Here is a 25,322-nt window from a genome sequence, read left to right as displayed (position 1 = left end):
TATAGACCAGTCTCTTCCAGGGTTCTAGAATCTTGACTTTGACAACCAGAGAGTTATCTGAACTTTGAAACAATATTGTTGATTAGAAGAATGGCTGGTTATTGCCTTGTTTCAATACAGTTCTTGCATCACCACCTTGACTGATCTTAGAGCACTCTGAAAGAAAAGGAGAAGCCAGGTATTCAAAAGCAGTACTTCTTAGGCAAGGAGTGATAATTGTCACTGGAATTTGTCCAATGATAGCAAAGTTCTGACTCTACATCAAATAGTGGTTGTCACACCTCAGCATTACTGCATAATACTTCTAATTGCTCACCAGTTTTTTGGTTTGATTCTTTAGGAAATTCCCAGAATTGTTTAATTGGTTTAAAAACTTTCTGGGCTATAAGGAGTCTGTACACCTGGAAACCTTTCCAAAGGAACGGGCCACAGAGGGCATTGCCATGGAGATAGATTATGCCTCTTGTAAACGGTTGGGCTCCAGCTATCGAGCCCTACCAAAGAGTTACCAGCAGCCCAAGTGTACGGGACGGACTCCTCTCTGTAAAGAGGTAAGGCCTTCCAGGGAAGGTATCAGCCCTGAGTCCTCAGCTTCCTCCAGAAGGAAGTGGTACATGGAATGGAGAATTTATACGAATGAAGAAATCAAAATCCTTTCCTGTCTTTTTTCAAAAGAAAATGTTTTGTACTTATATTGAGAACTTTTTTCTATCTTTTTAAACTTGCTACACAGTTTCACTTGCTATGGGTGAAACTTGTAAAGTTAACTGTTTCTTCCCTCCCCTAAAGTTTTGTCTTTTTTAATTGAGAAAGCTTAATCTCCAGAAAATTTTGTTACACTTTTGTTTCAATTTCTCTTCTTTTACCCAAAGGTTTTAAATGATACCTGGGTTTCCTTCCCCTCCTGGTCTGAGGACTCCACCTTTGTTAGTTCCAAGAAAACTCAGTATGAAGAACATATCTATCGTTGTGAAGATGAACGTTTTGAGGTACAAGCTCCTTTGTCATTTGAAGTTTGGGGAAATGAGAGATTCTGAAAGAGGATGTCTTAAATACCTACCTGAGAGGACTGGCTTTTAAGACCAAAGAGCAAGCGGCTCATATTCTTCTGTGGTAAATGCTTGTTGTATTTACCATGTTTTGTGACTTTGTCAGATATATTAGTAATATTTTCATAACAAATGTGACTTATCTAAAAGGCCACTTTAACCCTTTTAACTGAAATTATCCGTTGATGGCTGAATAATACTCCTTTGAATTTTTAATGACATTTTAAAGGTTATTGTGTTGTACGTAGTATTTAAAATCAGTATTTTAAGACCTAATGGAAAACTTTCTTAAAGTGTATATTATTTTTAGCAGGTATCTTACTAACATGGTTAGCAAACTAACTCTCCTGTGAGGACTGGAACTCTTCTGTCATATTTCTGATGTTGGTTTGTCTCCTTTTGAAAGAAAGTTGAGTTAGGGACTTCATTTTAAAGTAGTTGGGGAGGAATAGCTGGAGTGAAGAAATGAGCTGGTCGAGAGCCCCGATACCAGGACTGGGAGTACTGGAAACAGACTCAGTTCCCAGTGTGTTTAAATGTCTGGCTCACTGATGTCAACAAAAAGGGAATGTTAAATGTGTCTAGAGAGAGAAAATTACATGCCTCCTTTTTAATTTATTTATTATATAAAACTGACTGTCCCTGCTCTTCCTATGGATGGGAGATGTTTTGCTCCTTTTTTAACCCATACTGATTTAGCTCTCTGCCATTTATCTCCCTTCACACTTGCTTCCCCTGTTTCTGGCATGTTTTGAATGAAGAACCACATGTTGGTTGGTCCGCTGGGCCCCAGTGTTTATGAGGAGCTTTGACCATTTGCAGAAAACTCAGTCACGACAGATATTAACTTCTGTGGCAAGTTTTATCAAGCTGAAGAAAGCATTTCTTTTTTTTTTTAACCTATGTTTAGTCAATTTCAGTGATGTGTTAGCAGAGATTGACGCCTGTTTTTGACAGGATATTCTTATTCTCAACTAGTATGCCTGCACAGGAGAGGCATCAGCCTCATTTCCTGCTTGTTACTGCAGTAGTGAAGATGAAAGAACTGTGTGTATGTATGCACATGTACATGCTGAGGATTGGATGGGACAGACTAATTTGAATCCTTTATACATCAGGGTTGATTAATATCCCAATGACTTGGAAAAGACAGATTTATTTCCTCATCATACTGCATGTGCATTGATGTTCAGCTGAAGATTCCACTCATCAGAATTGCTTGGGGACCTGGGCTGTCGGAGTGGCACCATCATGAACAGTATCCATGACTATAGGAGAAAAGCTCAGATGGATCTTGCACCCTTAAATGCTCTAGCCTAGAAGTAATAGATGTTACTTTGACTCACCTGTTAACAGCTCATAGGTCAGAACTAGTTTCACGGCCCTACAACCCACTCCAGTACTCTTGCCTGGAAAATCCCATGGACGGAGGAGCCTGGTAGGCTGCAGTCCCTGGGGTCGCGAAGAGTCAGACACGACCGAGTGACGTGCATTGGAGAAGGAAATGGCAACCCACTCCAGTGTTCTTGCCTGGAGAATCCTAGGGATGGGGGAGCCTGGTAGACTGCCATCTCTGGGGTCACACAGAGTCGGACATGAGTGAAGTGACTTAGCAGCAGAAGCAGCAGCTAATCTCAAGGCAGCCAGGAAGTCCAAGCCATTATTTATCCATAACTGGGGAAAGGGGGCATTAAAATTTTTGACAAAATGACTACCATAGTCCTCAAACTAGAAAATTAGGAAACACTTATACAGAGTCATAGACTCTTGAGACTGCTCATTTCCTTTATTTTCTGTTTCTCATCTAGAAAATTTTGTGTTAAGCTTTGGAAAAAAGTTAACTCAAGGTTGCTAGTCATGTCTTTAACCAGGTTAGGCTTGGCCCTTGCCAGAAGATAAAGTGTCAGAAATATTCAGTGAAAATTTAAATGGTTACCCACAAATACAACATTGAAGTCCTTCAGTAATGCTCTTATTATTAGTAGATGTGCAAAAAGACATTAAACATTTAAACATTTCAAGTTACTCTGAAAAACTTTACTCATGAGATTGATTTACTATCTTGAATGATCTTTTTGGGATTTGGTGGTAGTGGTTGTTATTGTCTGTAACAGATCTGAGTAATTCACAAAAGTTCAGGGGAAAGTGTCAGTAAGGTTGCCTCTTCCTAGGTCCCTCTGGCATGGGGGCCAGTTGTCTTCAATAAACCACATTGGTGGCGCCAGAAGTATTAACTACTGCTTTGTTGTTGTTGTTCCGTTGCTAAGACGACTTTGTGACCCTGTGGGCTGGGGCACATCAGGCTTCCCTGTCCTTCACTTATCTCCCTGAATTTGCTCAAATTCATGTCCGTTGAGCTGGTGATGCCATCCAACCATCTCATTCTCTGTCACCCCCTTTCTCCTCCTGCTCTCAATGTTTCCCAGCATCAGAGTCTTTTCCAGTGAGTCAGCTGTTCGCATTAAATGGCCAACATTTTAGAGCTTCAGCTTCATCATCAGTCCTTTCAATGAATATTCAGGGTTTGGATGTTTGCTGTGTGCCTGGTATTGTGCTAATTATGTGGGTTGTATTGTTAAATCCAGAACCCAACCTTGTGAGAGTAGGTGGTGGTATTCCTGTCTTACTGATAAGCTAACAGTTTTATATGGCCATGGTATGGCAGAGCCCAGATTCAAATCCAGGGAGTTTGACTTCTACCTTCTACTCCTGACAGCTATTCTGTTCTGATTTGGGTCCTGAGCACACTTTGTCTTTTTTTTTTTTTTTATAATAGCTTGATGTAGTTTTAGAGACCAATCTGGCAACTATCCGGGTTCTGGAAGCAATACAGAAGAAACTTTCCCGCTTGTCTGCTGAAGAACAAGCTAAATTTCGCTTGGACAACACCCTCGGGGGCACGTCGGAAGTCATCCACCGAAAAGCACTCCAAAGGATATATGCTGACAAAGCAGCTGACATCATTGATGGTCTGAGGAAGAACCCTTCCATTGCCGTCCCAATTGTCCTTAAAAGGTACCTGAGTGCATGTGCCCTTCATGCTTTAGTGCGCTTCTCAACAGATTTAGTGTCCCATTAAATAAGATTCTCCTTTTCAGCCCAGTTTTTCCATGAGACCTCCATTTCTCCCCAGCCGCGGCTGTAGGAAGTCAGGTGGTTAGTGTGGGATAGTAGAACTTCTTGATGGGGTTCTGTGTCACCAACAGCAGAGAACAAACCTTTCCAGTCCATACTGGAATGCTCTGTGTGTTTAGGGGGATATTTTAAAATAGAGAACAAAGAAGAAAACAGCCACCCACCTTCCTGCCACTTAGTACTAACCAATGTTCACATCTTTTGTTTTTTAATAAGAAAAATCACTTTGTCTTTATGAAATTGATATGTTACTTAAAGAGCCTTAGCGTCCCATAAAAATACAAGAATGTCTTCTTTCTTCTAACCAACCTTCAAACCAAGTATAGAGGGGCTGTTGAACCCACCTAAATAAGGCTGTAGGTATCAAGGAGGAGGCCAGGGCTGAGCCCCAGACTCCTCGAAGTCCATGGCGCTCCTATAAATCTGGTCCTCCCTCTGTATCACCTGGTGAAAACTTATCCACTGCACAATTCACACGTGCCCAGATTTTCTTGTTCCCCCAAGTCTTCCTCTCAAGAGCTGGCAGAAGGTGTTTGCCTTCTTGCCAGTAGTGTTTTTAACTTTTGTCTTGGAGATGGAGGATATCCTTCAGTTCTAGTGCTGGTTTTGATTTTTTTTCTCCTCTCTTCCAGAGGATCAGTCAGTTGTTTTCATTGGAACTTCCAAGCTCTGTCTAGAGGAGCATCCATTGTTGTACAAGTTCTTTGCTCTTGGACATTTGCATTTTCATTAGCATAATAACCATTCTCAGAAGTCCTGTAGCAAAGAAACTTGTTTCACTTTGTTTTAGCTGGCCAAGGAAGAGAATCTACTTTTCTAGGGTATTCTGTGGGATGTTGTTTGAGAAATAACTGTTCTCTGCAAGATTTCTGACTTTGGGATAAATTACTTCCCCATAGTAAGTCCCAAGTGAGTAGTTGTCTCGTGTATCAGAGTTCAAGACTAGTTTGAGTAAGTTTATCCCAGAGTTGCCAACAGATTTGACAAATCTGCTGTACCTGTTGACCTTTGAAATAAAGTAAACCTGACATATTTCTTACTTCTAAACCCTGTGGGATGAGGTGCTGTTATCCCCTTTTTATGGATAAGGAGGCAGTCTTACGTGGCTAATGTGGCAGAGTCAGGATTCCAGTCTACAATTGTAATATGACTCCTTGCCTTAAAATTCCCTCCTCTGAACTCTTGTGTCTTTCTTTTTCCACCCTCCACCCCACTAGGTTGAAGATGAAAGAGGAAGAATGGCGAGAAGCTCAGAGAGGCTTTAACAAGGTGTGGAGAGAGCAAAATGAGAAATACTATTTGAAATCTCTGGACCACCAAGGCATCAACTTTAAACAAAACGATACCAAGGTCCTGAGGTCCAAGAGCTTACTCAATGAGATTGAGAGTATATATGATGAGGTGAGTCAAGGTCTCAACATTTGTGAGAAGTCTCTAGTCTGTATGCTCAGCATAGCTTTGACTCCTGCAAATTACCTTTGTTATATGAGCCTGAGACCCTCCAAGGTTTGTTGATTGTTGCTTCATAGGATAAACTTCTATTCCCAATTCTTATACCATTTTAAATCTAAGGCTCACTGAGCTGTTTTACTGGTTTTCCAGTTTTCCATCCTGGTTATAGTTCATGCCCACTGCCACCCTCTTCCACTTCTCTCCATATTTCCTTCCAACAGTACCTTATATTCCTTCTTGTAGCCTATCTCAACTTCCCACAACTTAAAATACTATCTTCAATCCCCACACTGTTTCTCTTTCTGTTTTTGATCATGCTGTGTGGCTTGTGAGATTTCAGTTCCCCCGCCAGGGACTGAAGCCAGGCCTTTGGTACTGAGAGCATGGAGTCTTAACCACTGGACCACCAGAGAATTGCCCCCAGACTCTTTCTAATCCTTGTTTATTCGGCATCCTTCAGGATTATGTAGAGTACTGGGAGCTAGGATACAGAGATGAATAAGAAGTTAATCCTTCTTTCTTTGAGCTCATAGTCTTAGGGGATGGATAGAAACAAATAGAGTATGATTGAGAATTTCTAGAAGGGCATGATCTTGAATTTTAAACTTTATTATGAAAATATCAAGCATACATGAAAAGGGAGAGAACAGCAAAATGAACTGACATAAATATAATTTCCTCTCTGTCTTGCCAGTTCTGTTATATCTGCCCCACCTTCCTCACTCCCAGAAGTATTTTAAAGGAAATTTTAGACCTCATATTGTATCCTCCATATGTACTAATGTAAAATTTTAGAAGACGGTCCCCTTTCTGTCCTATTGTCTTTTAAAAATCTCAGTGTCTGGGAGGTCATTTTGGTATCAAACCACATCTTGCACATTATCTTTTTGTTTCTGGAAGTTTTCAATTGGAAAATAGTGGCTATTATGAACATGCTGCTAGCATAATCTCGTAGGTCTGTTTGTTGCTCTTATAGCTGTCACATAATACTTTGTCTCTCTCTCTCCTGGTAGAGGCAAGAGCAGGCTACGGAAGAAAATGCTGGTGTACCTGTTGGCCCACACCTCTCACTTGCCTATGAAGACAAACAGATTCTGGAAGATGCTGCTGCTCTGATTATCCACCACGTGAAGAGGCAGACAGGCATTCAGAAGGAAGACAAATATAAAATCAAGCAAATCATGCATCATTTTATTCCAGATCTGCTCTTTGCTCAGAGAGGTGATCTCTCAGATGTGGAGGAAGAGGAAGAAGAAGAGATGGATGTAGATGAAGCCACAGGGGCGGCTAAGAAGCACAATGGTGTTGGGGGCAGTCCCCCTAAGTCCAAGCTACTGTTTAGTAACACAGCAGCTCAGAAGTTAAGAGGGATGGATGAAGTGTACAACCTCTTCTATGTTAATAATAACTGGTATATCTTTATGCGGCTGCACCAGATACTCTGCTTGAGGCTGCTTCGGATTTGTTCCCAAGCTGAACGGCAAATTGAAGAAGAAAACCGAGAAAGAGAGTGGGAACGGGAAGTGCTGGGCATTAAGCGAGACAAGAGTGACAGCCCTGCCATCCAGCTGCGTCTCAAAGAACCTAGTGAGTGCTAGGGTTGTCGGTCTGCAGAAGGTGTGAGAGCTCGGGGATGCAGGACCTAGTTAGACTCAGGACTGCTTTCTTTTATGTTAATGCATAGAGCACAGGCAGTCCTTAGAGGCTGGCTGGGTTCAAATCCTAGCACTGCAATTTACTTGTTGCGTGACCTTACTTAAACTCTCTGAACCTGTTTCTCTGTAAACTGGAGGTGCTACTTGTTATCTTGTGGGGCTGCTGGGAGAATTGGGGGAAATATGCAAAGCACCCTGTGCCTTGCTTAGATCATAGACCCTCAGTAGCTGGTACTGTGGACACCAAGGAAGTGGGTGTCAGTTACCGTCATCAGTTTCCCAAATGGAAGGTCTCTCTGAAAGCACAGAGAATGACTGAAGCATCATAGTTGGTTCCACTCCACGACAGAACAACTGTTCGTGCCTGAGACAATTACAAAAAAAGAGATGGGGACTCAGGAGATGGTTTGAGACAGCAGAACAGGAATGAAGATAGAAAACTCAGAAAAAGGAAAATAAGGGAAGGTTAAGGAAGCCTCCACATGCTCTACGTGATTCTGTGCCGCTTGCTTCCAAATATCCCTTCAGGTTGTAAGTTAGGTACTTAAGCTGTTAGCCAAAGCTCTTCTGTGAAACCTTCTTGTGTGTTCTTTAGGAAATAACCCATTTTTGGAGTGAATTATCTTTTTTTTTTTTTTAAACTGTTGGTAATATAAGAAGCCCATGTGAAGCCCTGGCCATCTATCTGTTGGAGAGCTAATGACCTTGAAAATTAATTCTAAAAGCCTTTATCTGGATTAATCCTAGCTTGAGAGAGACATCTTTTAGACTTCAGTGTGGCGATTCCCTCTGCTTGGGTGGAAACAAGAAAGATGACCTGATCTTGGCTTGACCATTGGCTTAACCTGATTTTTGAGGCTAACAGTTCGTTCTTGAGTAATAATGCCAAGCCTCCACTGATCGTGGCTCACGTGGTTTGCACCAGTAGAACTCATAGCTTTATTCTGACGTGAAAGCATTTTTCACAGCAATAGCACAGCCCATGCCTCTGCTGTGGATCTGAACAAGGTAATGTTCTGTTAGGAAACTCAAGCCAGTTGCTTTTCTTAAATAGTAGTTGTCCTGTTTTGCCTGTATTGAATGAATCCATCACACTTCAAATAAATGGAAATGGACTCAGTTTTTGCTCTCAGAGCCTTTTTTCCCCTGTATAAACTTTACAAAGAGGTAGCTAAATGTCAAAGACAGAGAGTTCTCTTTGTAAATTTTTCTCATTGTAGTGAACTTTTTGTTGAAGTACAACACATGTACAGAATTGTGTAGCTCAGTAAATTTTTACAAAGGAAATACACCTGTGTAACCAGCACCCAGATCCGGAAACAACATAACCAGTAGCCCCCTTGCACTGCTGTCTGGATTGCCAGCACTGGAAATGAGATTTGCCATCTTCATGTAGATAGGTCTTATTTGAGTAAGCTAAAGGTGGAGTCCTTTCACCTTTCCTTGTGTGCTCTGTTAGTTGCCAAATGTCTCTGTAACAACGGATAAGGTTTCTATCTGATGGTTGAGGTGATTCATATGCAGCAAGTATAGATCATTTGATGCAATTTGTGAAATACCATGTTGAGAATCCACTTTTAAACAAAAAGACTTTGACAAATGCAGATATTTCATTATTCATAAAGGATTTAATCTGTCCTCCTAGTTTCCTGTTCCTGAGAGGTTTCTCAGTGCTAGTGTTCGGTTCTGTCTGCCTTTTCTCTTCAGCCATTTATGCTTCATTGAAATAGCTATTTGAGCAAGTAACCCATGTGGGGGATACTCCCTTTGCAGGCTCCTCTCCTAGCAGGGAGCCGACAGCTTTTTGAAGAAACTTCTTTCCTGGGATATTTTGCTCTCATGTCACGCATTGCCAGGCCGTACTGTAAATAAGTGTTTTGGTCAGTCAGAGGGTTAGAAGCTGCTGTTGAAATTGCAGCGTCACTCTCCTTTGATAGACAGTGCTGGGATTGTGGCCACCTGTCAAATCTCATCTGTCTGCAGCAGACTGAATACCGAGGGTTTGTTCTGTAAAGTGCTTTTCAGGCCAGCTGTGGGGTTTGCCCTGCCCTCTCTTCCCATCTTTTCTTAGCAGGGTAAGGCCTCACCTCTCCCCTCTTTCCCACAGTGGATGTTGATGTAGAAGATTATTACCCAGCTTTCCTGGACATGGTGCGGAGCCTGCTGGATGGCAACATAGATTCGTCCCAGTACGAAGATTCACTGAGAGAGATGTTCACCATTCATGCCTACATTGCCTTTACCATGGACAAACTCATCCAGAGCATTGTCAGACAGGTGAGGGTGTGGTGCGGGCGAGGGTTGGGGAGGGAGACAGTCCTCATCTACAGGTGGGTCAGGAAAGAGACGGGGCAAGTTTTCTTCTGGGAACAGACGGGCAGTTTTCTCATGTGAACAGGTGGTTCTGTAGAGGGGAGAGAGAGGTTAATGTGATGTCGGATTTCTCCTGTTAACTGAGTGGAAGGGCTTCAGCCATGTGATTGACTGCTTTGCTCAGTGTGCCCTGGGAGGAGGAACCTACCTCAGATGTGAGGTTTTGCCTCTAGCTCCTGGCCTGTCTTCCCAGCTCTTATGTCATTTACCAGGTGTGAGCTGTTTCCTCTTCTGTGAAAAGTGAAAGTGTTAGTCACTCAGTCGTGTCTGACTCTTCGTGACCCCGTGGACTGGAGCCCGCCAGGCTCCTCTGTCCATGAAATTCTCCAGGCAACAATACTGGAGTGGGTTGCCATTTCCTTCTCCAGGGGATCTTCCTGACCCTGGTCTCCTGCATTGCAGGTGGATTTTTTTTACTGTCTGAATAGGTGTTGGTAATTCTATGGACTTGCCTCATTTAACATTTGAAGTTCTTTTTACGGGAAGGGTTTTGTATAACATCTTTTATAATACTCTGCTCACTATCTGAGACTCCCTCTGAGTTAGGTTTGTAGTTGGCTTTGTGGTTTATTCTTGGGGTACCCTGGGAGTTTGTAGATACGTTGTTCTTTACAACAATGATAATTTTATAGCAAATAACATGTGATAGGTTTCCATTCTTTTGCCTTTTGTTCTGAGTTCTCAAAGGTATCAGTCTGTTATTAGTGCACTTTTTTCTTTAATTAATGAATTTATTTATTTTTGGTTGCACTGGGTCTTTGTTGCTGCACATGAGCTTTCTTTTGTTATGGCAAGCAGGGGGCTGTTCTTCATTGCAGTGATCAGGCTTCTCATTGCAGTGGCTTCTCTTATTTCAGAGCACGTGCTCTAGGGCACACGGGCTTAGTTGCTCTGAGGCACGTAGAATCTTCCCGGACCAGGGATTGAACCTGTGTCCCCTGTGTTGGCAGGCAGATTCCTATTCGCTGCCCCGCCAGGGAAGTCCCACTTTTTTTTTAAAGTAGAAAGTGCCTTCCTTAGGTAAAATCACAAAGGAATCCTTTGTGAGGTACTCTTGCTTTTGTCTTGAGTTTAGAAAGATGTGTGGCTTTGCATCCCTCTTATAGGATCTACACAGAGTCGAGGAATAAGTGAAGCTTGGCATCTTCACAAAAGTTGTTAGGGAGGGAGGTGCAAGTTGAAGCGGTTATTAGGCTTTCCCTTAAGAGGTCTTTATGTTGAGAGACAGAAATCTTTACATGGATATAATCATCTGTGGTCACAATTTTTGAGAGACTAATACCTATTCAGTTCAGTTCAGTCGCTCAGTCGTGTCCGACTCCGTGCGACCCCATGAATCACAGCACGCCAGGCCTCCCTGTCCATCACCAACTCCCGGAGTTCACTCAAGCTCACGTCCATCAAGTCAGTGATGCCATCCAACCATCTCATCCTCTGTCGTCCCCTTCTCCTCCTGCCCCCAATCCCTCCCAGCATCAGAGTCTTTTCCAATGAGTCAACTCTTCGCATGAGGTGGCCAAAGTACTGGAGTTTTCAGCTTTAGCATCATTCCTTCCAAAGAACACTGAGGGCTGATCTTCTTTAGAATGGACTGAATGGATCTCCTTGCAGTCCAAGGGACTCTCAAGAGTCTTCTCCAACACCACAGTTCAAAAGCATGAATTCTTTGGTGCTCAGCTTTCTTCACAGTCCAGCTCTCACATCCATACATGACTGAAATGTCCCCTAAATTTATATGAGAGTCCACTTACCATACCATGTGCTTAGTTTCTATTTGCAAGTTCGCTGTTGCTGGAGCTAGAAGTAAAGTCTTTCATACTATCAGCTCAACTTTAAAAATCCAATACAACCAGCTTTTTCTTTTTTTGTAAGCCCACAGTTGATTTTTTTAACAATAGATTAATGATTAGTCCGTTTACTAGAAGTACCTGGTGATGATTTTGAGTCAGTAATACATAAGGTCCAGTCTTTTTTTTATGGAGACAGATTGTATCCGGAAATCCAAATCTAGTGTTTTAAAAACATATGTTTATGCTTCTCAGGTTAACTCCTGAACTGGAGGCATAACATTTCTCCTTAAATCCTTTGCTGTTCTCCCAGAGTTCATTATTGAGGTCGAATATACATTGTAGGGTCAAACCATATATTTAGCTTACTTTTCCAGACTAGTTTAATATGGGTTTGCTTAAGAACACAATAGGCAGTCTCACAAATGTCTAGTGTGGGACTGAAACTATGGCCAGACCAGGTAGGGACTAGACTAGAAAGGTTTTTTTCCCTCTCCGGCGTGCCTCTTTTCTGGACATCTCCCCCATCCTCACACTTCTCTCTGCAGATGTACTTCCGGCCCCCTGAGTGTTTTCAGCGCCGACATGACCAACCTTTCCAGTCCAGGTGCTCCTCTGTAAAATGTCTGCCTACCAGACACACTCATTGTGTCATTTCAGTTTAGTAGGAGAGAGAATCTGACAAGCCTGGCATTGGGTTGGGAGTTGCCTAGTTGTGCCTAGATTTATAATGCTGCCCTTTCCAAAGACTGGGTGGGGCCAGAAATCCAAGAAGAGGGTGTGAAAGGAGTTGGTGACCTTTAACAATGAAGTATAAAGATGTATCTACATAGTAGAGACCGTGCTTTGTATACTTTTTTTTTACACTGCTTTTTTCTCTTAAACACTGTGTTTTAAGCTTTCCCCTGTGTTTTCAAGTTATAAGCATTGTTTTAACAGTCACATTAAAAGCTGTTGTGTGGCCTGATTGTAATTTAACCATTTCCAGTTGCTGGCCTTGCTACCACCAGCAGGTCACTCACCGTCTGGCCTTTCATTTTGTCCATTTATCTACAAATACACATACTTGTCATTTAAGACTTTTTCAAATGTTAAAAATAAGTAGTTGTCATAGTTACTAGTGCTTCAAAAAGAGTGTATCTTCCTAAAAATAGAATGGCTTAGCGGTTATGAGAATTTTAAAGTAAAATAAATTGTTATTGCAATAATGTTTTGCTTTCTTCTTTATCTGTTTTTCACATCCTGTGGCATTTTAAGGGGTAAAATTTCATTTGAAGGAATTTTTATTTTGTGATAAATTATATCATCATGACTATAAGAAAGGAATCTCTGAAGGGTTCAACTTGCTAGGCATCAGAGAGTTTAATAAGATAGTCACAGAAGTTACCAGTAGTCGATCATGATTGACATGTATTGAAAATGAGTTTTTTGCATAAAATTTAAATACTATGCTTTTATTATCAGATGTGGAAAAATAGGGAATGTGTTAGAAAGAATATTGGCGTGGGCTCCAGAAACTTGAATATTCGTTCTGACTTAGCTCCTTCAGCTGAGTGCCACTGACAGATTAATTCAGCAACAGCTTCTTCGGGGCCTATTGAATTTCACTTTGTACCAGGGCTTTGAATATAGGAATGGATCTTGTTTTCATGGTTCTCCAAGTTCCCTCTCCTCACTTTAGCACACAGTGAGTTTTCTTATCTAAAATGTACATTTATCTCATATATAACAGGGCACTCCTATCCAGACTGCTTCCCAGGGTAGTTGTGTGGATCAAATGAGAATATGTGGAAAGCAAATTATAAATGTTAAAGAAGTGCCATAAAGGTAGCAAGCCATAGAAATTTTCTTTCATGTAAAAACAATTTTTAAGTACCTTAGAACTTTAAATGGCTTCCCCGGTGGCTCAGTTGGTAAAGAGTCTGTCTGCAACGTGTCAGACCCAGGTTCAGTCCCTGGGTGGGGAAGATCCCCTGGAGAAGGAAGTGACAACCCACTCTAGTATTCTTGCCCGGAGAACTCCATGGACAGAGGAGCCTGGTAGGCTCGAGTCCATGGGGTCACAAAGAGTCGGACACGACGGAGTGACCAACACTAGAACTTTAAATAAGTACCACGTTAACCTGAGTTACCTATGGTTTTGCTCTTAAATATATAGGAACACTTTACTCGTGGACCAATGATATGGTTGAAGATTATGGCTCGGTTATTCTCTAAGAAAATAAGATAGTGATTTTATATGATTAATTTTCTAAAATTTTCAACCAAAAAAACCCTTTTTTTAACTGAATGATTGGAACCACCGAAGGAAGGCCAAGTGTATGATGGGGAGAACTGTAATTTTGGTTCCTGATGACTTGCCTTTGCTTGATTCCAGCTGCAGCATATCGTGAGTGATGAGATCTGTGTGCAAGTGACAGACCTGTACCTGGCAGAAAACAATAATGGGGCCACAGGCGGCCAGCTGAACACACAGACGTCAAGGAGCCTCCTGGAGTCAGCATATCAGCGGAAAGCTGAGCAGCTCATGTCAGATGAAAATTGCTTCAAGGTGAGAGCTACTCGTTTAGTCAGGAAGCATGCTGATGGCAGTGTAGACTGTTGGGACTCTACCCGCAGAAGTCGGAGCCACACCAGGGTGCTTCAACCCAGTGTCTCCACTCCTAGAATGCCGGGGAGTTCCTTTGAACTCATCAGAAGAAATATAAAAAACATGGAAAAGTAAAGTCTCGTAGGCAGTCTGTTTCTTGCCTTTAAAAAAAAAATTAGTTCTTATATATGATTTTCATTTACTCTGAACTTTTTTTTTGGTATTAAATGCTTTGTGAAAATTGTTTAAAAATGTAATCCATGGTCATTGTAGAAAAGACAGGAAATGTAGAGAAAAGAAAAACTAGTTGTCTACAGTTTTCCCCAGAAATAATCATTGATGGCATTTCTAAACTTTTCTATGTTTGTATATATTTTGAAAGAGATTATACTGAGCAAAGCATTCTGTGTAACTTATTCTGCTCAATTAGCAACACCTCTGGGTCTTTTTATGACTATTCAGTATCTTATAGAAAACTATGCCCGTGTATTTGGGCATTTAGGTTGTTGCCAGTTTTCCACCATTATAATAGCTAATTAGAAAAGCCAGTAGCTGGAGACTGGGAACAATCTAGATGCCCATCCCTTAGTGGGAATGGTTAATGGCAGCCTGTTGTGTGACTGCTAGATGGCATATTTTGCAGCTCTTAAAAGTTAATTATATGTTAGTAAAAATACTGAAGCAAATAAAAGGACACAAAATTATGTATATATTATTGCACCTGTGTAATATGTATAGTTGAACAAAGCCTGTATGTATTAATGTAAGGATAGGTTTAGGTGGCCCAGAGTAAGGTTTGTAGTTGGCTGAACAGAGAGAGCTAAGCTAAACAAAATTTTAACATCGGTGAGCATGGCCCATGTACTTTAATGATGTGACCCTCAAACTGTTCACTTAGTTGTGCATGCTTCTACTTTCAGCCTACTATTGGCTTAATTTAGAATCAAAGACCTGGAAACGAGTTTTCTGGTTCAGTCACAGTTGTGATGCTCTACTACCTGAGGACTTTCCCATTACAGAGGAGAGTTCCTAAGCCTTTCGTAGTTTTAAATCTATAAACGTTTATCATGAGTTTAATCTGTGCTTATTTCATGGTGACAGAATTACCACCCCCACCTACTGTGAGTTAACAGATTGTGTGGTGAGGGCCTATGAAGGAATGGGTAGACTCACCCTGTAGATAACACATTTGTCAGAATAGCAGAGGGAACAGAAGATTTGGTAACCAGGAATATTGGGTCATCACAGTGACCTTTTTCTTTAAAATGTTTTACATAGAGAATGAAAGTCCATAGTATGAGCACTAAGCTAAGCATAAGCAGCCCTTCAAATCCCCTGCCCAGTCCCACCTCCAGCCTCCTCTCCCTTCATTTTTTTCTAGGCATATTCTCTAGTGCTTTTTAAAAATTAGGCATGTTTAACTCTCCATATAACCACTCAAACCCTTTTCTATGCACTTACATATACATGTGTATTTATGTAGCAATAAATTTTTTAACTAAACTATGTACTTTACATCTTGCTTTTTTCCACTTAATATGTCTTAGAATTTGCTCTATTTTGGTTTATATAGACATAACTCATGTTTTTCAGCTGCCATGTCATACTTAAAACTATGAATGTATCATAATTTCTTGCGGTTTGTTTGTTTGTTTGCTTCGGGTATTAGCTCCCTCACCACAGCTCACTTGAGCCCCCAGCAGTGAAAGCACAAGAGTCTAACCACTGGACCACCAGGGAATTTCCTGTGCCATAGTTGTGTTGTTGTTGTTTTTTTAATCATTCCCCTATGGGTGAATGTTTTAAGCTATTTCCGTTTTTACTATCTCAAATAGTGCTTCATTGAACAGCATTTACACTTTATATTCTTGTGTGCATGTGGAAATGTTAAGGGTAGAGACATAGAAATGAAATTACTGGGTTGAAAGGGTAGGGTATGCATATTTTAGGGCTTCCCAGGTGGTGCAGTGATAAGTGAAGTGAAAGTCCCTCAGTTGCATCCAACTCTTTGCAACCCCATGGACTATACAGTTCATAGAATTCTCTGGGCCGGAATACTGGAGTGGGTAGCTTTTCCCTTCTCCAGGGGATCTTCCCAACTCGGGAATCAAACCAGGGTCTCATGCATTGCATGCAGATTCTTTACCAGCTGAGCTATCAGGGAAGCCCAGTGCAGTGGTAAAGAATCCACCCAACAGTGCAGACGCTGCAGGAGACAGGTTTAGTTCTGGGTTGGGAAGGTTCCCTGGAGGAAGAAATGGCAACCGACTCTAGTATTCTTTCCTGAAAAATTCCATGTACAGAAGAGCCTGGTGGGCTACACTCCACAGGGTCGCAAAGAGTCAGACACGACTGGCCATGCATGCACATGCATGTTTTAAAATTTAAACTTTAATGGATATTCTCATTTCTCTCCCAAAGTGACAGGATATACCAGTGTGCACTTTGCTAAGAGCATTTATTTCTCCGTAACACTTAGTATTATCAAGCTCATTTTTGACAATTAGATGATTAGAAAAATATTTTAATTCATGTTTCCCTATTTCCTATTGTCACCCATTTTTCCTCTTCTGTGTATTGTGTACTCGCATGCGCATGCTTCACCATTTCTGGGGGAGCAGGACTGTATTTTATGTACTTTTTCAAATATTTTTGTTATGATTTGTTTGATTTTCTTTGTTATGATTTCTCTGAAATTGATTGGTCTTCCCCTTTGTTGTGTTTTTTAGGGCCCAGCTAAGTGTCACTTCAGTAAAGTGGAATCTTTCTCAGTTCACTGAGCAGGGAATAGCAGATTGCTCATGTTTCTAGAATAGTACCTTTGTAGTTATTTTGTTGTAATGTAAATATAGCTGTTTGTATGTATTCCTTTTCTTTTACTGAATTAAGCTCCTCCATGCAAGAAACTGGGGCTTCCCAGTGGCTCAGCTGATAAAGCACCAACTTGCCAATGCAGGGGATGTAAGAGACGCAGATTAGACCCCTGGGTTGGGAAGATCCCCTGGAGGAGGGCATGGCAACCCACTCCAGTATTCTTTCCTGGAGAATTCCATGGACAGAGGAGCCTGGTGGGCTGCAGTCCAAGGGGACGCAAGAGTCAGGCACAATTGAGTGCATATGCACCCATGCGCACTCACACACAAGCAAGAAACCATGCTCTCTTCTGAGTGTGCCCCTGACAGATAAATAGCAAGCATTCAGTGGCTTGACTTTGTGTTAGTTGAATGACGCAAAGGAGGTATGTAGAAAAAGGAGAGGAGGGTGGTGTACAAATAGTAGAGGATCTTCATAGCCATAGTAGGGGGGTGGAATTTTGTTGTGGTTGGTGAGCAGTGAGGCGTTTTTAAGGACTAAATAGCCCACTGGATTTGAGCTTTCAGGAAGATCAGTTTAGTAGCACTGAGTAAGGAGAAGGGGAGGAATCAAGGCATATTTACAACTGGAGGCCATTACCAAATTGGGGTGATGTGGGCAGTCTAATAATAAAGCTAGTCAAGCCTTGGAGTGGTTGCAGAGGTCAGAGAGTTGGGGTGAACACATGGTCAAGGACCTAGCAAGATATGTGTCAGGTGAGGAGCCAGTTGGGGTGAAATCGAGTTCAGTTTTAGACATGTAGAGGACACTCTTCTTAGTATTACTTTGAAGGGTGGCTTCCTTACAGCCATAGGACAGATCTTGACACTCTAGGTCATTCATCCTAAATCCCCAGGGGGTTTTAGCAAACTCCTAAGAACAGTTTTTTTCAAATCTATTTTGAAAGTAATTATGTTTGTGTTTATATGTATGTTATATTCTTGTCATTTTAAAAAATTCATTAAGAGGAATTTTTAAAGGCTGCTCTAGAAAAACTGAACCAGAACTGGTTTCGGGTTCTGTGTGCTTATTGACTAGCTGTGTGGCCTTGAGAAATCAGAACTCTGAATTTTAGGTTTTTCCCTATGTAAAATGAAGAGTATTGATATAAATGATTCTCAAGCTTTCTTCTAATCTCTGATCATTACCATGTAATTCTGATAGTGATCTTTTTTATGTTTTAAATTTTAATTTTTTTGAATTATGAAAGTATGATAACACATTTACAGGAAGTTTGGAAAATATATATAGAACAAGGTTACATATAGTTCCACTATATATTATATTTTTAAGTAGATAAATTCAATATCAAACTCTCAAAAATTAATAGAATGAGTATACAGAGAAGTAGATATAGTAAGCCTGAAAAGCACTGTGAACCGATTCAACATAATTACGATTTATACAATTTTCACGTAACAGTAGGATACAAATTCTATTCAAGTTCCCACAGACTGTGAACTTGGAGACACTGAAGCATATCCAGGGACATAAAACAAGGTGCAAAGCTTTGATGGTCTAACGGTAGTGAAAGCATAGAGTCTGTTCTCTTATCACTGTGCAGTTAGGATAGAGATCAATCCGATAGTGATTTATCTGCAGCAGTTCCTCAGGATGGGGCATTGAGAGTCCTGGGATTCCCAACAGGGAACTCTGTGTGCCATCACCACTTGATAACTTCTTTTGTGCAAAACATGACTTGGTTTTGCCCCTATCAGTGTATTGCTTTTAAATATGAATTTTTAAAAAAATCACACAAATAATATTAGCAAAACTCAAAATTTCAAATATCATTGGTTTCATTGCAACAGATCACTTCTTAATGTTGATGGTTTGTGTTCCTTACCCCACGGTATGTGTGATTTCTTGGGTAGTTTTTATTGTGGTGAAAATGTGATTGCTGCTATCTGTTTGATGTTTTCCACTTCAGTTTGGTATGGGAAGTTTCTTTTTAAAAAAAAAAATACGAAAAAACACTGTAGACTTGTTTACATCTTTGCATTAAGTCCCATAAATGAGATTATCAAGTGAAATGGCATTGACATTTTATGGTTCTGACTTTTGAGCACTCTTTCTGATATTGATTACTGTTTTAGCTAATTCAAGAAGTATGAAACATGAAATGTTAACAAGAAGCTCTTACATTTCATTTTGCTGGTAGCAACCTTTGCCTTCTAATCACCTCTTAAGCTTTTGAGTATCTTCCTCATCTCTTCAATTGGAGCAAAAATTTTTTTTTACAACTCTGTTGCCTCCCTACCTCTCAACCCTTGAGAATCTAATTACAGCTTTGGAGATGGTCTTTCGTTTACACTAAGCTTTCTTATTTGCAGCTTATGTTCATTCAGAGCCAAGGCCAGGTTCAGCTGACCATTGAGCTTCTGGACACAGAAGAGGAGAACTCGGATGATCCTGTAGAAGCAGAGGTATGGATGAACATACTGCAGAAACTGTGCTGAGTGTGTTGTGCTCTGAGAGTCTGCGTAGGGACTGTCTGCTAGAAGCCCAGCCAGCATTAGCCTGTTCGAGGGTCGGGATCTGATGCTTAAAGTACAGGTCATGTCAGCATGTCTTCGACTGAAGAGACTGCCTGGTGGTAGAGATTTAGACTTAACGGCAGTCTCATCTAGCTTTCAGTAAAGCCCTCTCCTCAGAGGGAATCTCATGGTTGGCAGCTTTGTTTTTCTCCTAAAGCGTAAGAAACAAAAAATGAGGTGCCATCTGCCCAGTATCTTGATTCTTTGAGTCATGTTTATTTTCTGTTGGGATGGATGGAGCCAGGAGTTCAACCCCACAGAGTAGATGGAGAGTGAGTTGGTTGTCACAGCTGGGTCTAGCAGATAATATTAATGAGAGAGGCAAGCATCGTATATGACACTGAGGGCATATGGAGGGGACTGTAGTTGCCGAATCTTCTTAATTTTTTAAAAAAGTTTCCAGAAATACAGATTTTGATGTGAAAGGTACTGATTTTCAAACATTTGCCACTATACATTTTGTTCTTTAACAGAACCCTCTGTGGGGAAATAAAAACCTTTTCAGGTTTACTATATCCTTCTACTTCTGTGTATACTCATTCTATTAATTTTTGAGAGTTTGATATTGAACTTATCTACTTAAAAATATAATTATAATGTATAGTGGAACTATATGTAAACTTGTCAGTGAGCTACCTTCTAACCATTTACGACTTCTGATAACTCTAAAGTATCTCAGAGAAGCTTTAAGTTTTGCATTCTCACAGCTTTTTTAAGGTGTTTCAGTACCACTTAACAAGCATGTCATTATGGAAAGAGATTTTTTTTTGATCTTGAAATTTAAGTATTTCAGACATTTCAGTCATAGAATTTGCTAACCCACCTGTTGAGGTTGAAGTTCAGGTTTTTTGCCTTCCCCACACCCATGTTGTGTTTACACTTCTAGCGCTGGTCAGACTATGTGGAACGATACATGAATTCTGATACTACCTCTCCTGAGCTTCGTGAGCATCTGGCACGGAAACCAGTATTTCTCCCACGGTGAGTGAACCATATCATGTATCGGCAGCAGGACACTTCTGCGTGTCCAGGAATGAGGGGTTAGCTCACTTTCAGGTTCTTGGTTTTAATTTTATCTATTGTTCTATTTACTGAGAACAGTAATTTGAGGTTTGTGTGGCTTTTACACCGTGCTCTTACCTGGAGTGTATGCTCAAGCATCAGGGAGGTGAGAGTTTTAGGAATCAGTAATAACTTCCCTTTAGGAATATGTCAGCGTCTCCAGGGTTTGGTGATTGACTGGGAGGACTCACAGAATGCAGTCATGCCCACAGTAATGATTTACCATAATGAAAGGATACGCAGCTAAATCAGCAAAGGCAGAAGGTGCCTGTGACAAAAATCAGCGGCACAAGCTTTTAGAGAATCTGTGGCTTCCGTTGGAGCCTACCAGAGAAGCTCACTGGAGACTTGGTGCTGTGAGTTTTTTTTTATTGGTTGCTAGTTCTGTATGTACCCTCTGCCTAACTTGTACCAAAATTCCAGACTTCAGAAGGAAAGTGGGTTTTCAGCTTTCCATTTACTTTGTACAAGCAGTTTAGGTACAGTGAGACACTCTTAGCATTTAGAGAATGGTAGCAACTCTCCCACGATCCATAGTCCCAGAACCCACCCAGGGGACAACCTTGTAAGCAAGGTTTTCAAAGGATGGCAGTCTTAGGCTGGCTGTGTTGCTCTTAGCAGAATTTTTGAAATTTCCTCCCTGTATATGGGGAAATTGTGTATGTTGGACCTCTATCTGAAGATGAAAACAAAGTTTCAGAAGTAGAAAACAGGTTTTGTGTAGGTAAGCGGCTTTCTTCCTTTCCCAAAGTTTGGGAATTGAAATCTCATGTCTTATATTCCCAGAAAGGTATTATGATAGTGTGATTAGACTCATTCCTGATTGGAACATGGAAAGAGGTGTGAACAGAAGGACGCTGCCAGCTTCTTCTACTCCTTGAGTCATTTAGCAGACTTCAAGCAGCTGCTCTGTGCCAGGCCCCTTTCTCAACAAAACAGATTTAGTCTCCATGCTTATGAAACAGTACGAATAAACATAAGATCGTATATTTCTCACCAGATTGGCAAAATTCTTAAAAGATTTGTAAACTGTATTATAGCAGGTGTAGGGAAGAGGGGAGCGACGTTCACATACTTTAGGGAGAAATATTGATACAATCATTCTGAGGTCAGAGCAGTTAAAATGCAGATGACTTTACCCTGGACCTTTGGTTTTTAATAATTTGCCTTACAACTATTATTACAGCTGAGGTTATTTTTCAGTCTTTTTCTTTGAAACCCTTAAATTCTTAGAGATTGAATACCCCCCAAAGCTCTTATTTATGTGGATTATATATAGTAATATTTATCACATTTAGAAATTAAAACTGAAAAATGTTTATGAATTCATTAAAAAACAGTACTGGATGCATTCCATGTTATTATCATAAATAGTATTTTAGTGAAACACTGCTTCAGATGAGTGGAAAGCGTGGCATTGCGCTGCGTCTTTGTGAATCTGTCTCGTGTCTGGTTTAGTGTAACAGCCGGGTTCTCACAGCTGCCCCTGTATTCAGTCTGCTGCCTGTTCCGTTCGGTTGTACTATGTGAAGAAAATCTGGCTAGAAAAGGAAGTATTTTCATATCCTTTCAGATAATTGTAGATATTCTTTGATATGACAACAAAACTGTCCAAGTAGTAGTTTCTTAAAGGTTAGTTGCAGTATCACTGAAAATACCAACAAGCTTGTCAAAATCCATTGGCTTATCTTGTACTTTGAATTTTTTCTTGCATGGTTTTATAACTTCATACGGTCAGTTATTTGGAAAATGTGAATTCATTGAGTTACGCAGACCTACCAAATGTTGACATGTTTTCTTTTTACAATATTCCCACCCCTACCTCCACACCACCTCTGAAAAAAGCCACATTTACTGATATCGCCGTTGACTTCATCAGTCACATCTTTAAGTAGTGGGAAGTTGTCACTTAATGCTGGCCAGTACCAATTTATCAAAATTCAGAATTTTACTTGAAATCTTAAATTTTATCTTTAACAACAAATATATTGCTCAGCTGTTTTTCCTTGAGGTACCAGGCTCCCTTGTTCATTTTTGAAAAAATATCTGCCAAACGTCCCAGACTGACTAGTCAGCTATTCTTCTGGGTAAAAAGTGTAAACGTGCAGTTCAAGTGGTGCTCACTCAAGTGCTTTCCTTCATGAGTCCATTGTACTTCAGCACACAGAGGTGCTTTATATGTAGTTCCCATTTCATCACCCAGCATATTAAAAAGATATGAAATAAGGGGCTTTAATTTCATAAGAAATGTTACTGCTTCACGAGGACATTCTTAAGTCAGACCAGCTTTCCTTTTTGTTTAATTGCCAGTGTGTGGCCGAAGAGTACAAAGATACCTAAGGAGGTTCGTGCCACCATCAGCTTTTTTTTTTAATCACTGTTATTTTTATACTGCTAATGCTAATGTTAGTACTTTGTGTCTTGTCTTGTTTTTTTAGAAAGAAAGACAATGTTTTAGTATTATGAAAATAGTTTTGATCTCACAGCTTCCTCAAAAATGTCTTGGGCCCTCCGACAGTCCTTGGACCAAAGAACTGCTGTTCTACGGAAATGTATATGCGCAAAGATATTCACTGAAGCAGTTTTTAATAGCAAAGTATAGGAAACAATAGAATTGTCAAGCTGACAACCTTTTTCTGCTTGTTGTTGAGGGGATTAAGCTCTAAATACCTGCCAAGGCATCCACTGATGTGAATTATCTTTTTTCATATGTAGAATGGCACTGATTATGTACCGTCTTTGGGAGAACTGAAAAAATAGACATTTGAATAATTTTTTGTGCTCTGTGGTTCAGGTGAAGAGCCCTGATTGATTCCTGTTAAGGAAATGTTAAATTAAGACATATTTCTCTGTAGCAGTTAAAGAGAATGACACAAATTTATGTTTAATGAAATGAAAAAAAAATCTTTATGGCATTAAGTGAAAAATTGAGAAAGACCTAGAAGATTTTAAGCCAAAACTGCTAACAGCGGGACTTCCTTGGTGGTCCAGTGATTAAGAATCCGCCTGCCAATGCAGGGGACAGTAGTTCGATCCCTGGTCCAGGAAGATCCCACATGCCAAGGGGCAACTAAACTGAGCCCACGCTCCACAACAAGAGAAGCCCCCACAATGAGAAGCCGGCGCACCACAACTAGAGAGCAGCCCCCACTCGCTGCAACTAGAGAAAGCCCATGTGGAGTAACGAAGACCTAGCACAGCCAAAAATAAATAGATTTAAAAACAAAAACCCAAACTGCCAACAGTGGCTACCCCTGCCAAGGCAAGTGGGATTTTGAGAATTGGGGTAGGGGGTAGATGGCAATTTCTACTTTTTATTCCACATATCTCTGCAGTTGAAAAAAGATTTTTTTAACAATGAAACCATTGAACATTTTTTTAGATGTATGTAGTTGTGATCAGCTTCATGAAGGCATATAATAAGGAAAAATTGGGGGGCAGTCATGGGAATCTGCATTTGGAGGCACTCACACTACAGGGCTTTGCTGCTTTGTAGGAATCTGCGGCGGATCCGGAAGTGTCAGCGTGGTCGAGAGCAGCAGGAAAAGGAAGGGAAGGAAGGAAACAGCAAGAAGACCATGGAGAATGCGGATAGCCTGGATAAACTGGAGTGTAGATTCAAGCTGAATTCCTACAAGATGGTATATGTGATCAAGTCAGAGGACTACATGTATCGGAGGACTGCCTTGCTGCGGGCTCATCAGGTGAGAACCAGTATTTGGAATTTCTCCACACTTCTCCCTCCTCAGCCAGTATACCAGGATGCTGTAACAAAGTACCAAAGACTGCGTGACTTAACAACAAAAACTTACTGTCTTAACACTTGTAGAGGCTGGAAGTCCAAAGTCAAAGTGTTGGCAGAGTTGCTTCGAAACTTCTGAGGACTGTGAGGGAAAATCTGTTTCTTGCCTTTCCTAGCCTCTGGTGGTTTTCCGGCAATCACCAGCGTTGCAGGGCTTGCATATTTCTGCCTTCGTTTTTACATGGTATTCTCCCTAAGTGTGCGTCTGTCCAAATTTCCCCCTTTTTAAAGAACGCCAGCCATACTGGATTATGAGTCCACCCTCCGACAGTATGAGCTCATCTTAACTAATTGTATCTGCAACAACCTTATTTCCAAATAAGGTCACATTCTGAGGGGTGGAAGTTAGGTTTTCTGCTTGTGAATTTGTAGGGGGACAGCTTAGTCAGTAACAGCTGGTGGCACCTTCTAGTGAAGCTACTCCCAGCATTCACATTTCTGGTAGTATTGCTTGTATGAATCCTGTCTGTGTTCACATGTGAAAGTCCTAGTGCTGTTATGTACCAGGTGTTGTGCCAGGCCCTAAGACTACAGCCGTGAGATAGAGCATGTAAGGTAGTATGATGGTATGCATTTCCAAGGAAAGAAACGAGGTGATCAGGGGTGACTGGCACACAGAGCCCTGCTTTTGTTGGGAAGACCTCTCTAAGGAGGTGACCCCTGAGGGTCCAGCCTGCTGAGGATCCAGCCTGGTGCAGTTGGGTTGGTACTTCCTAGGCAAAGGAAACAAGCAGGTGCAAGGCTGGGAGGGAGGAAAGGACTTCACGTGTTCAAAAAACTAACATCAGTTGCGGGGGACTTGCTTGGGACCTAGTAGTTGAGGCTCCACTCTTCCAGTGCAGGGGGTGCAAGTTCAGTCTCTGGTCAGGGAACTGGAGTCCCAAATGCCACATGGCAGGGCCTTTAAAACATCATTGTGTTTTGAGCCATAGGGGAAGTGGGATGCATGAAGTTGGAAAGGTGGGCAGAGGCCACATTATTTTTACAGGTTATGGTTTGGGTTTTGAGATACATTGAGACTTTGTTG

General features: G+C 41.0%; 1 protein-coding gene across 2 annotated transcripts in view; it reads left to right on the top strand.

The window, feature by feature from the left end:
• The window catches only part of SIN3A (SIN3 transcription regulator family member A), a 66,777-nt gene that overhangs the window by 37,804 nt on the left and 3,651 nt on the right, over positions 1-25,322 (top strand). For both annotated transcript variants that reach the window (XM_040257266.1, XM_040257265.1), the window contains exons 11-20: positions 341-551; positions 873-989; positions 3,826-4,064; positions 5,402-5,585; positions 6,650-7,223; positions 9,399-9,568; positions 13,829-14,002; positions 19,228-19,320; positions 20,318-20,412; positions 23,990-24,197. In XM_040257266.1, the coding sequence (XP_040113200.1) occupies positions 341-551; positions 873-989; positions 3,826-4,064; positions 5,402-5,585; positions 6,650-7,223; positions 9,399-9,568; positions 13,829-14,002; positions 19,228-19,320; positions 20,318-20,412; positions 23,990-24,197 (2,065 nt within the window). The remainder of the gene's footprint in view (positions 1-340; positions 552-872; positions 990-3,825; positions 4,065-5,401; positions 5,586-6,649; positions 7,224-9,398; positions 9,569-13,828; positions 14,003-19,227; positions 19,321-20,317; positions 20,413-23,989; positions 24,198-25,322) is intronic.

This window comes from Oryx dammah, unplaced genomic scaffold (genome assembly GCF_014754425.2).
Source record: "Oryx dammah isolate SB20612 unplaced genomic scaffold, SCBI_Odam_1.1 HiC_scaffold_16, whole genome shotgun sequence".
Classification (NCBI taxonomy): Eukaryota; Metazoa; Chordata; class Mammalia; order Artiodactyla; family Bovidae; genus Oryx; species Oryx dammah.
The sequence above is the reverse complement of the archived record's forward strand: the minus strand, read 5'-3'. Positions and strand labels throughout refer to the sequence as shown.